Source organism: Eschrichtius robustus, chromosome 14, assembly GCF_028021215.1.
Source record: "Eschrichtius robustus isolate mEscRob2 chromosome 14, mEscRob2.pri, whole genome shotgun sequence".
In the NCBI taxonomy this organism is placed as follows: Eukaryota; Metazoa; Chordata; class Mammalia; order Artiodactyla; family Eschrichtiidae; genus Eschrichtius; species Eschrichtius robustus.
The window spans coordinates 48,351,370-48,363,953 of NC_090837.1; the positions used below are offsets into that span (position 1 = coordinate 48,351,370).

At 40.4% G+C, this 12,584-nt stretch overlaps 1 protein-coding gene across 1 annotated transcript in view; it reads right to left on the reverse strand.

Moving 5' to 3' along the window:
• KLHL14 (kelch like family member 14) overlaps positions 1 to 12,584 on the reverse strand; it is a 97,295-nt gene that overhangs the window by 13,693 nt on the left and 71,018 nt on the right. The window contains exons 3-4 of the mRNA XM_068563560.1: positions 9,101 to 9,190; positions 1,130 to 1,208 (exon numbers count right to left, since the gene is read on the reverse strand). Of these exons, the coding sequence (XP_068419661.1) occupies positions 1,130 to 1,208; positions 9,101 to 9,190 (169 nt within the window). The remainder of the gene's footprint in view (positions 1 to 1,129; positions 1,209 to 9,100; positions 9,191 to 12,584) is intronic.

Genomic DNA, 12,584 nt, shown 5'->3' on the forward strand with positions numbered 1-12,584 from the left:
TCAAGAGGATGTTGAGCTATTATTTGAAAAGAACCAAGTGTTCAAACTTTAGTGTGTGAATTTACATGTGCATATTAAGACATGGTGTCCTGCCTAAGTAACAGTCAGGAGAACTGAATATGTATAAACATAGTTGCCTTATTGTCCTCTGATGCTAGGAGAACGGGGTGAGATAAACACTGCATACATTAAAAATGAGAGGACACTTTGCAAAACTGTTTTCTTTGTAAGCTAACAAATCACCTGTTTTTGAATGTACGATGGGGAGATATCTGAGGAGGTAAATGTAATGAATTTGAGACTGTGAGACCTGAAAACTTCAATATTAAAATTTCTGCATCAAAGTATATACATATCATTGTGAGAATGGTGTTTTATATTTCAATGGTAAGATTTAAATATATTATAACTAAGAAGAGTGGAACAGCCAGTGAAATTGTAGCTCTGCTTGTCAAAAAAAAAAAAAAAAAACCAATTCAATGTGGAAAAGGAAGACAAGTCATGGAGGGCATTATGCTAAGTGAAATAAGTCAGACGGAGAAAGACAAATACTGTATGCTATCACGTGTATGTGGAATCCAAAAAAATATAACAAACTATTGAATATAACAAACAAGCAGCAGACTCACAGATATAGAGAACAAACTAGTGGTTACCAATTGGGAGAGGGAAGTGGGGAGGGGCAAGATAGGGGTAGGGGATTAAGAGGTACAAACTATTAGGTATAAAATAAGTTACAAGAATATATTGTACAACACGGGGAATATAGCCAATATTTTATAACTATAAATGGAGTATAACCTTTAAAAATTGTGAATCATTATATTGTACACTTATATTGTATAGCAACCATACTTCAATAAAAAAGTGAACTTTAGTAACAAAAAAAAGAAGACAAGTCATACAAATTTTTTCTTCCTCCATTGGGACAAATAATTGACTTATTTGATTATTTTTTCCATTGAGTTAATAAGGCAGTTAGTCTAAGTTGGCCAGGCCAGGTTTTGTATTTGACTCCCGTGTCTTTCATTGGCTCTGTTTAGCGTACCTTATCATGGAAAACCATTCAGCATCCTTGCTTCCAGTAAAGCAGCCACAAATGTCTCAGACCTAAGAAATAGACACTTACCTTTCTTGCATGGGCGGAAGTTGTATCCAGCTATTAAATCGGGGATCATATCTGCTGACAAAATTTGTACTGTGTTTTCCTGTAAAAATATATTTGAGACACTTAAAACTTAAATTCCTTTGTTGTTTTGCACATTTAAAAGTATTTTGTAAGATGCCTCTGTTCTCAGGTTTAACAAACAGATGAATTAAGTAGAGGGACTATCTAACACAGTATGAGAAGTGATAAGTCAAAAGAAAAACTTATGTGCCCCTTCGAACGTTTTTCCTTTTTTTCTTCTTTTCTCCTACACTTTTTCTGGGGGGAGGATGAGTTGGAATAAAAATAAATCAACCATAATAATAAAAGCAAGTATGTTTACCAGACTAGTTTTATCCCAAAGTTAGGGTAAAATTTCTGTATTTTGGTGTTTATAGGTTTTAAAAACATGAAGTTATTGTCTATACATAATCAGTTCCAGAGACTAACTTGTGTGATATCTCTGGATAGAACCTTTTTCTAAATGATCCAAGAATTCTAGCAGTGGAAGAGTCCACTCTGTCTCCAGGAAAACAATAGCAATCACTACAATAAGAGTTTGCATTAGGAAATCAGTTGTAGGCTATGACTGTCATGCAAGTTCTGTTTGTGCATTTGGGGAAAGCACAGTTGCTGGGATGTATCACAGGTACATTTACGGAAATGGGAAACATGAGTCCTCAGAGCTGGTTAACAAGCTTATCTCCTCTGTTGAGCCTAAGAAACACAGTAATGCCTCCAAGGTATTAAAATGAATCCTGTTTTACATACAGATTGACACCAAAGCAAGAAATAGATGCAAAAGAGTGTATTCCATTTTCTGTGTAGCAACTGAGATGACAATCATCTAAAGCACCTGAAGTCTTAGCTCTAAAAGTCTGTTTTTCAGTAACGTATGTGTAACTAACCATTGAAATATAGGTACCAAACTTCACCACAGGAATAAACAGATAGGATTGTGTGTGTGTGTGTGTACACGCACTCACACGGGCATGTATACACAACACAATTATTAATTGCAAGAGTATATATTGAGCGCTCACTATGTGTCTTATGCGTTCTAGGTTCTGGGAATATGTTGGTAAATGAGAAAGACAAAGTCCTCGTTCTTGCAAATAAATAAACACAGACTTGTAAATAAATACATATATAATAATGCTATATTTTCTTTACCAAATGCCGGAAAGAAAAATAAAGCAGGGATTGATAGAGGGGAAGCCAATTTCAGTAGGATGGTCACCTGCTCACAGATATCTTCTGCAAGCCATGCAAATATCTACAGAATTAGCATCTCAGGCAGTGGGGAAGGTGAGTATAAAGTCCCTGGGCTGGCCATGCATTCAAAACCAGCAAGAATTCTGGGGTGACTTGGACAGAAGTCGGAGTATATCAAGGTCCAGACACGGTGTGTCTTATGGACTGGTGTCAAGTTTCGTCTTTTGTCATAAGAACATCAGGAAGTCACTGGAAGGTTCTGAGCAAATGAGAAACATGGCCTAATTTACCTCTTATCATGATCACTCTGGCTGTTGTGTAAAAAACTAGACCGTACAAGGGCTGCTCTGGAAGTGGGGGACCTGTCATGAGGCCATCGCAACGGTCAAGGCAAGAGCTGGCTTGAGTGGAGGTGGAGGCAATATATGGTCAAGTTTGGGATCTATTCTATGGGCGCAGCCAATAAAATTTTATGATAGATTGAGCATTGGTATAAGAAAAAGTGAGTAATTAAAGACGACTGCTAGGTTTTTAGCCAGCAGAACTGGATGGAAGGTCATGCAATTTGCCAAGGTGGGGAAGACCAGGCAGGGGTAGTTGGGGGGTTAGGGAGAGAAGCCATGAGTTCTGTTTTGGACTTAACCTTGAGAGGCCTATCGGATCTCAAAGCATAATTGGCTGGTAGGCCACTGGCTAAATGAGGCTGCAGGTGCAAATTTTGGAGTCATTAGTCAAGAGATATTGTTTAAAATCAAAGAACAAGATGAAACTCTTTAGGGAAAGGGTATGGAAATGGAAGATAATGAGTGCTGGAAATGAGCCCTGGGGGGGAAGAAGAAAAACTAGCAAAGAAAAGGAATTGTCAGAAGCAGGAGGAAAAGTATGGTGGTATTTTAGAAGCCACGTCAAATAGTGTTTCAAAAAGAGGAGTGAGCAACGGAGAACTGACCATAGGATTTGGAAACATGGGGGTTGGTGGTGACCATGACACGCATTGTTTCAGTGGATAGGAGGGCATGAAAGCCTGAGTGGGGACTCCTCAGGGGAGATGAAGATGTAAGAAAGCAGAGGCAAGAGGATAAGCAATGCTTCTTAGGACTTTTGACACAAAAAGAAGATTATAGCAGGAAGATGCAGCATCGAGAGAAAATTTTATTTAGTTCTTGGTTGTGTTTTTCAATTCAGAAGTACTCCAAAGTCCTTGAATAGGCAAAAGGGAATGAGGAATAGGCTTTAAGTTGGAGCAGAAACAGTAATAAGAGAGATATGTTTTATCTAAAATATACGGGTAGCAATGGATTTGGTGGTAGCAAGATGCAGATTTTATCTTTTGATTGCTTCTGTCCTCATTGGACAAAGAAGCAAGGCTATCAGCTGAGAGTGAGGAGGGAGGTTTTGGAGAAAGGTATTTGAGGAGAGAGAAGGTGTGAAATAATTAACTCAGAGGGTGGAAGAGTGCCATTGACCAGGGAAACTTAGTGGAGTTGGCTAGTAGCCAGCATGGTTCATTAGTAGCCAGCATGGCCGTATGGTTTTCTATGTCCACATTTAGTTGCTCAGGGGGAGGGGAGAGGTGGAAGAGAGTTGGGTTTAACCAGCACCAGGGCTTTACCAGGCAAGTATAATAGGAGAGAAGGACACAAGGGCTGCAGGTGTATGCACTAATGTGATTATAAAGATGAGCAATAGAATATAAGCTCAGTAAGGAGGGAAGTAAGGGCATGAGGGGATGATGGACAATGAAAAAGTGGTAGGGTAGAGTGAAGGAGGTGGCATTTCCAGGAAAACAGTGGGTAGCTGCCATATAAAGGGGCAGCAGGTGGTAAAATCTGAAGACATCCTTTAAAGTGGTGAGTTTTAAGGATGTGGGAGTGGCAATGAAGAAGAAGTAGAAAAGCTATCGGCCTCCAATAATGTGAAATATAAGGGCAGGGGTGGGGAACAGAACATAGTCCCCATTGAAGAGGGTGGCTGGGAAAACAGTCCTCTCAGAGAATAGCCAGGCTTTGATTAGAAAAGAAGCTGAAGGGACCATTTAGGGAAGAGCTTAAGGATTATAGGGATCTTGTTGATGTGAGATCATGAGTTCCAAGGATTGCATGGGAGGGTTTGGATGGCCTGGTTGGGTGGTAAGTCAAGTTTTATTTGGGGATCACAGAAAGAGTTGGGGATTGCAGAAAGAGTTAAGAGTGCCAGGAGTGAGTATGACCCAAAAGACTTGGATCCCACAAAGGGAGGCTCCAACCCAAGGAAGGATTATGTCTAGAGCTGGTTTATAAGAAAGTTTTTGTAGAATTTGCAATCATCTCCCTGTAGAAAAAAAGCCATTCTTGATAGTCAGGTTTCAAGATTAATTCCCAAATGTATCTGAAGATCAGGGTTGTTAAGAGGAATGTAGAATGTACACACCATGTATAAGAGTGTTTCTCTGTGAAGTTTGGTTTAGAATTTCCATTTGGAGGAAGACATCTGCCTCCTTTCAGCAATGGGACAGATGCCTTCACATGCTGAGCACTGGTGGTGGAAATCAGCTATTTGCTTTGCTTATTGGTGGTAATGGCAGTGGCCTTCACTCAGAGAAAAGGCTAAGCAGGGACTGGTGTGATTTCAATGGAAGATGAAGAAAGAGTCTCCAGAGGCAGAGTCGATGGTGTGAAAAAAGGGCAAGGATGTTGGATGGGAAGATAAAAAGAAGAAAGATGTTCTAAAGTTGGCAAAGGATGTGCAGAGGGGATAATAAATCTCAGAAGGAATGAGTGTGGTAGAGTGAGGCAAGTGAGATAAAATGGGGACATTCATCTCTTCCTTGTGGCTTTCATTGACACTGCTTAGAAGCTTGAGAGGGGTAGCCACATGCAATGGAATTTTGGAATACTCTTCACTCCTTTAGTTTCTTCTCATCTTTTCCATTTTCTTCTAACCCTTCCTCCACTTCTTCCCTCTTTTGATGATATCCTGTCACCAGACCCTGTTGTTGACTATCCTTTGGGAGATAGGTAAAATGGGACAGGGGCGGCAGTTTTCAGCCAGTGGTGGAGGGGAAGGAAGCAGGAAGACAAGGAAATCCCCCGCGGGCAGTTTTTTTGGGAGTCAATCATCAGTAAGTGACAAATGTAAATTGGTTCTCTGTTAGTTGGGGCACTGAAGGAATATATGCATGTATATTAGCATATTACAATGCAGTCTATCACTAATGACATGAAGGGAGTTAATAGGAGTTAATATGTATAGCTGAGTAGAGAAAAAATGTATGTATCCTGCTTATATTTCCAGTAACTCATATGTTTTATGATTTCAAATTTTGGTTCTGTAATCAAGGTAATCAGTAAATAAAATTATATTTGTATTTTATGTGTACCTATTTGTGTTTTATGAGCATGTATTGAAATGTACTTTTTTGTATTTCATTCAAAGACATGCATCTCAGGCACCATTTTCATAAGGACTAAAGTTTAACTTAGATTTCATCTTTGGAACTGATGTATACATAACATTTAAACTCATGGATTTTTAATTTTTCCTCCCTGTCAGTAGTGAAATTAAAGCATGTTGTATATTATTATAGCATTGCTGTTCTTTATAAGTTTGGGTATTAACTGCTTCCTTTTTAGTTGTATGAGGTATTATAAAATGAAAATCCTATATCTTTGAGATGATGGTGTCCCTTCATGGTTTTCTAAATGGGGAATAATGAAGAGCTCTTTGGGAGCCAGTAAGAGCCGCTGTCCATGGTGATACAATACTGATTTAATTTCACAAGATCAAAGGCAAATGCACAATTGTTGTTTAATATCTAATTAAATACATATGTTAATGTGAGGTGGGGAGTGTGATACACTGGTTAAAGGCTGAGGCTCTGGAGTCAGACAGACCTACGTTGGAATCACTCATCTTCTTGCAAGCTGTGTGTCCTGGCAAGTTGTTTAAACTCTTAGGGCTTAGACTCCTCATAGTAAAACTAGAGCAATCATGCAACAGGCCTCATGGGATGGTCGTGAGGATTAAGTGAAATGATGCAGATGAGTGCTTAGCAAAGTTCCTGGGAAATAATGAGTACTCAATAAATACTACGACTAATACCAAAACGGTCAGCTGTGGTTGACCAGATGGATGGAATATGAAGCTCCATGGAAACCATTTAAGGGATGGTGGTGGATGTGTGTTTTGGTACCTAGCTGAGATACTTTTACCAGATTGGTACACCTGTTCCCTAGCTGCTGGTTGTTGGTTGTTCATGGTCACAGCTGCTCCCTCTCTAGAGAACTGCCCTCAGCTGAACAGGCCACTTCACTGCCCACCCTCACCCCCACCTGGGGGAAGGCCTCAGCCAATGACTGATTGGTTGACATGAGGTACAAAAGACTGGCCTGCTTGCCTCACAGTGTGACCAATTATCCTCTGCTTAGGAGATGCTAATCAGTGGCTCATCAGCATTTACCCAGATCTGTACTAAATGACCTCAAAGGCGAAACAAGTCAGGAACAGAATGACTCAGATTTGCAGGTGGAACTCCCAAAGTTCTAAATAAGGGTCTTACAGAAAGAGAGTTGTGAGCTGCTAGGCCCATATGGAGACTAAAAGTAAGCAAAATATAGTAATTAAAGTTTTACTGAAGTTCAATTTTGAGCCTCCTGGCGGCTAAAGCAAAAGAGACACATTAAATCATATGATTGGCGTTAGAAGTAATTGTTCAAAGCACACCATGCCTCAGTACTTTGGTTTGACAAGGACTTGTCACGCAGGTCTTCACATAGAGCACGCTGAGTGGTGGCAGTGAAAGGTGCCCCCACAGGAAATGCAATGCTGTGCTTTCTGTAGTCTTTTCTCACAGCATATTTGTTGAGGGCTTTAAACTGAATCACGGTTCCTCTCAGGGGTCGGGGGGAGGCAAATCAGTGAGGTCCAATGGCATAGTTTTATGGGAATCTGAATTAGCTCAACGATAAAATCTCGATTCTCTAGACTAGAGGAAGGAATATGTCCCTTATACTCGCCCCTAAACCCCCCACCCATCCTCTCAGTTGTGTGTCTGATAGAAGTTGAACGGTAAGCAGCGGCAGGTTATTTTGGGCCGGGGGGTCAGGGGTAAACCCAGGGAGCGGGTTTTCTGTGTTGCTGATTAAGGTCTGTCTCACAGGAATGGGAGGTTCATAGTGATTTGTGAAAACTGAGTTGTCGCCCCAAGACTGGTCTTTTAGCAGAGGCTTATCCCACGTGGGAACGGAGGTGGGCTGAGAAAGCACCATCATTAGAAACAGGACTTTCCATGGGACTTCCCTGGCGGTCCAGTGGTTAAGACTCTGCGCTTCCACTGCAAGGGGTGTGGGTTCTATCCCTGGACGGGGAACTAAAATCCCATATGCCGCGCGGTGCGACCAAAAAGAAAAAAACGGGGGAAAGAAACAGGACTTTCCAGCCTTCTCTTGTTATGTGTTAGTTTTCATCTGGCCTTCAAGAAAACAAACAAAAAAAACCCCCAAAAATGAAGTTCTGCAGATTCTTTTTTAGATAAACCTGCTGGCTGTGTACTGTTTCCTTACAAATGCTCCATTCTGTTCAAATCACTTCCTCGGAAGAAGAGGTTAAACAGGAAATGGAGAGTTTACAGTGGATTGTATATTGGCCAGGGTTTTTGTTTTGTTTTGTTTTAACATATCAAATCAGTCATTGCAAAGATAAGTTAGAGGAGAGATATTAAATATTTTTGTTCCTGATCCAAATCTGTTTCTCCCAAAGCCCTGGAACCATCTTTCCCAAACTGAAAGATATGAACCAACAAAGCTGATCTTGAGAAAGAATGTCCCCTTCTCGTCAAAGAAATGTTCTTGGAGGGTGGCCTGGGTTGTTTTCCTTTAAGATTTTCTAGAGTGAACAGATGTAACAATTTTCTATAATTTGCCTTTGTGCAGATGCTGAAAGAGAACATTCATCATAAAATATATGCAGTATATGTAATTTCACCTGGCTGTTCTGGGGTTTTAAAGCAAAAATGTGTACCTGTAAGCTGTTTTATGGTTTCTCACTCATAATGATCTCTGTTACACAGAAGGCTACAACTGCAACCCCTCCTTCACGTGCAACATTTCCAAAAATATCTTGATAATTTTGCGTGTTTTGCAAGGCGCAGTGTTCTCCCTACATTAGGCTTGGGAAGTGTATTCAAATGTTTACTTTCTCTTTGTGATACAATTATGAAGTAATCGCATCAACAGGGAAGATGGTGGATAATCTGTGGACGAAGCCCTTGCAGAAGATGCAGCAGCCGGAACAGGTGTCAAGTAATGAACGCTGCAAAGGAACTTCAGCTCAGGTCATGTACAGTGCGACAGCAGATAACGCTTATTTATTGAAACTGCATATTATTATCCTGATAAAATGGGAGAAAAGTGGTGGAGAAGGTGGTGAGAATTCTTAATAGTTGCCGCTTGCTACCTCCCTTGAGGGAGTCTGGGCTTACGCTGGTGGCATTCCTCAGGGGATGGATCAGGAGAGGGGCTGGGCATCACGGTGAAGCCAAATCCCCAGACAGTCCATGAGTGAATGCACTGCTGCGTGTGTCCTCTGCCAGCTCAACGGTGGACCCTCCCTCCAATTGTCAGCCCAATTCACCGACTACTTCGTTTGTCCCTGCTGCACAGAAATATGTTTTCCACGGTAATTACAAAATGGACTGCCGCTGGCACCTCTCATCACACACAGGCTTGTTGAGCACCTACTGTTAAGTGGTTCAATAGTTACCGTTAGGGTTCCATTGGTCCTCTCCGCCCAACACAAACAGGAAGTTTTCCACCTCCACAACGCAGTGATGGGCACTGTTGTATGGCATAACTGGAATTGAGAAAAAAAAAAAAAGACGTATAAAATTTTCCATCTTAGGACTTGATACCTTGGCTCACTAGTTCTGTGCTTTCACCAAAATGTACAAAACGTGAGACTAAGTCAGAAGGAAGAAAAGCACATAGACAAGCAGAGTGGGGCACCCACCAATCCACAGTGGCTCAGCGGTGTGTTCCCAGCAATTGCCAACCCCACCCCTTTTGATTAATTTTACATAATGTTATTCTGCAAATTAGTCAAGAACAACCTGTCGGGCTGCTTTCAATACTTAAGTCCTCCTCACCTGCCTGATGATGGGGATCGTGCAGTCTACAACCATGACTGACACTCCCAAATGGTCAGGGCTGGGGCTTACTTCTTGGAAGAAATAACCCAGCATCCACTTGGAGCCATTAAGCTGCTCTGCCCAAACTTGGCTTGCTGGCAATCTTTCCATAAACAGACTCAGGGTGCTTGGTTGCTTTCTATTCCACAGCAATGAGCAAGCTGAATTTCCATACAGTTTTAAGTTTTTAAATTAAGGTCCTGCTGATTTAATGCCTTCTCCAAATGTATACGCTTAATTTCCTGTACAATGTCATTAGCAGCACAATCACACATTTTCTATCTATCTGCTTAAGAGCTCTTCTGGAACAAAGATAAAAACCGTCAGGAACATCATAAATATCCATTCCCCTCGTCTTGCCCTGCTCTGCCCCAAATGTGGTGGCTGTGAGGAGGGAAGAGTGATTCAGAAACCCACCAAAGGTTTCGCTGGATCTGTTCTCATTTACATTTTCTTTGGGGAGACACACACAACAAGAATAGGACGCCCCTGTCACCCCATGTGCAGTGCAGTGTTAGTCTCTGCTATTATTATGTCATATGGTGAATGTAAACTTAACACAGCATTAGTTATCATATCACAGGCAGTGGTTTGGGCCCAGTGACACCAGTAGGAAAAATGATGTCCTTGTTCAGCTCATCATATGGGCACCTTAAATCTAGGTGAGGACAAATGGGGAGGTGATATGCATGTTCAGGCAGGGAACTTATTGCTTGACACGGATCAGCAGAGCACTTAAGAAACCAGTGCAGTGGGAAATCAATATGAGTCAGGGCCAGCTCGTACTCTGTACTCTTTTGCCAATGGAGAGAGAGAGAGAGAGAGAGAGAGAGAGAGAGAGAGAACAAGCCTATCTTATACCCAATTTACTTTGGATGATATATATCTCATTTCACTTTGTTTTTATTATCTTTTTTCTCAGAATGCACTTATGCTGGCTAAGATATGTAAACAAAAATAAGGAGAAACAGGCATAGCTTTGAAACCTGTAACACAGCCTCTGAAAGAGCAAATCAGATCATTTACGCTTCATATGAAAAGATTTAAGGAATTTTCATTATTCTATTATGTATTCACTTTTACTGTGAATATTCACTATTTTCGAACTTATAGCCACAAGGGAGAAGACATTGGTATGGAAACCCTGGATTTCTGGGATCATGAAGAAATTGGGTGTGCCAGGGATTTGTGTGGCCCATGAATTAGGTCAATTGATTTAGGGAGTCACTTCAGCAATGTCCTTCTGCCCCTCAACCCTTAGTTCTGTCTTTGGAAAATGCTTTTAACCATATAGCTTCTGCAGGCTTCACTTCTCAGAGCCCATTGGGGCAGAGTATATGTTGAGTTCATGCAGCAACTAAAATTGGGTGACTGGATACGTTTTGAACATCTTTTTTTCTTTTTTTTTAATTAACTCATCATTGTTTGGATTATGATGCTGGTTGCAAAATACCAAACACAAAACTATGCTACCCATATATTATGTATATTGTGTATTTTGTGAACAGCCTGGTGCTACTCTGGTTTATCACAATGCCATCTGGGCAGTAAACTTACAGCATTGTCACCTGTAAGCATATACTCATTTGAGACATGCGTGTAAGAACAGCGGCAACTGATACAACCAACTTACTGTATGACTACCAGTCTTCCAATATTTATTTAAAATTTTTGGTCAGTTCAATGCCCACATTTTATAAGTACTAAAAAATCGTATTATCTTCTTTTTAACCGGAAGTCCAGCTTTATAATAAAGCACAGACTCTGAAAATAGAACAACAGTTGTGTTTTGTTCTTGCCATTTACTTGCTCCCATTCAGGCAGAAATTAAGTGAAGGAAAGAATACATGATTTATTCTTAAGCCTCTTTCTCATTTGATTACCCCTATTGTTATGCTTTATGCAAACAAATGAAACTATTGCACTAAACTAACTATTGAAACCTTCAAAATACGAGAAGGTCTTTGAAATGCTAATATAAAGGTTGCTTGAAGATATTCTCATTTACCTACCCATTTTTACTCTTGTTTTAAAACCTTGTATGCTATATTTCTTGGCTCTTTCAGCATTTTCATTCCTGAATTGTTGTCTTTGCTGATTTATTACTGTGAATTGAGAGGCTATAAATACACACAAATAACTCTTTGGGATTATTCTGAATGTAAAACGCTCCAAATCTATTAGAAAAAAATCGATATGAAATCAATGTTTGAGTTTTGCAAAAGACCTCATTTCTTTGACTTCTGATTAAACCTGAACGAAAGCAAAATAAAGAGGGCAGTGATCAAGAGAAAACATCTGCTTAAAATGGCACTGGGTACCGCAATTATTGATTATCTTTTAAATAACAAGGAAGACATGCCCTCTCCCTTCCAGATTTCTCTAGGGATGCACGCCAGACTCGCCCTCACAAGCAGGTACCGGAGGAGGAGTTTGTACTCCCTGTTCATATACAGCCCGGTGTGAGTTTTTAGCGTGTCAGTCAGTGAGTTAGAGGGAAAGGGTAAAGAGAAGCTAATCAGGATGAAATGAGATTAAAGGCTGTCTAATTTTACAGCAATTGTGATCCATCAGCCACTGTGAAAGTGACAGTGGAAATGAATGATGGAGGCAGACAGGTGGGGCTGTACATTTCACTGATTTATCCTCAAATGCACTGGGCCTTATTTTATTGAGTGAACGTGACCGCATTTATCATGACTGTCATCTAAACCCACTTCCCTCCGTTTAAAAAGGTCACTTTACTCACAGGGAGTAGGAGAGAGGCACTTTCAAATCAGATTTAAAATCTAATAACACGTGTTCATAAGGCCCTTTGTGAAAATTCTCAACTTTATTAAACAAACTCGAAGTGCTAGAAGGAAAGGGGAAAAAAAGCCAGAAAACTGAAAAGGAAGAAACCTTTGGTCATCCGAGGGAGCACATTCATTTAGTCTCTAAGTTTGAAGCAATTTGTACCATTTTTGCCTTTCCCACTCCAAATACCTGCTATTCTATTCTAGTCTGGGAAATTCAATAAAACATTTACATTTAATATTTTTAATTAAGAAAGTAGGAAGC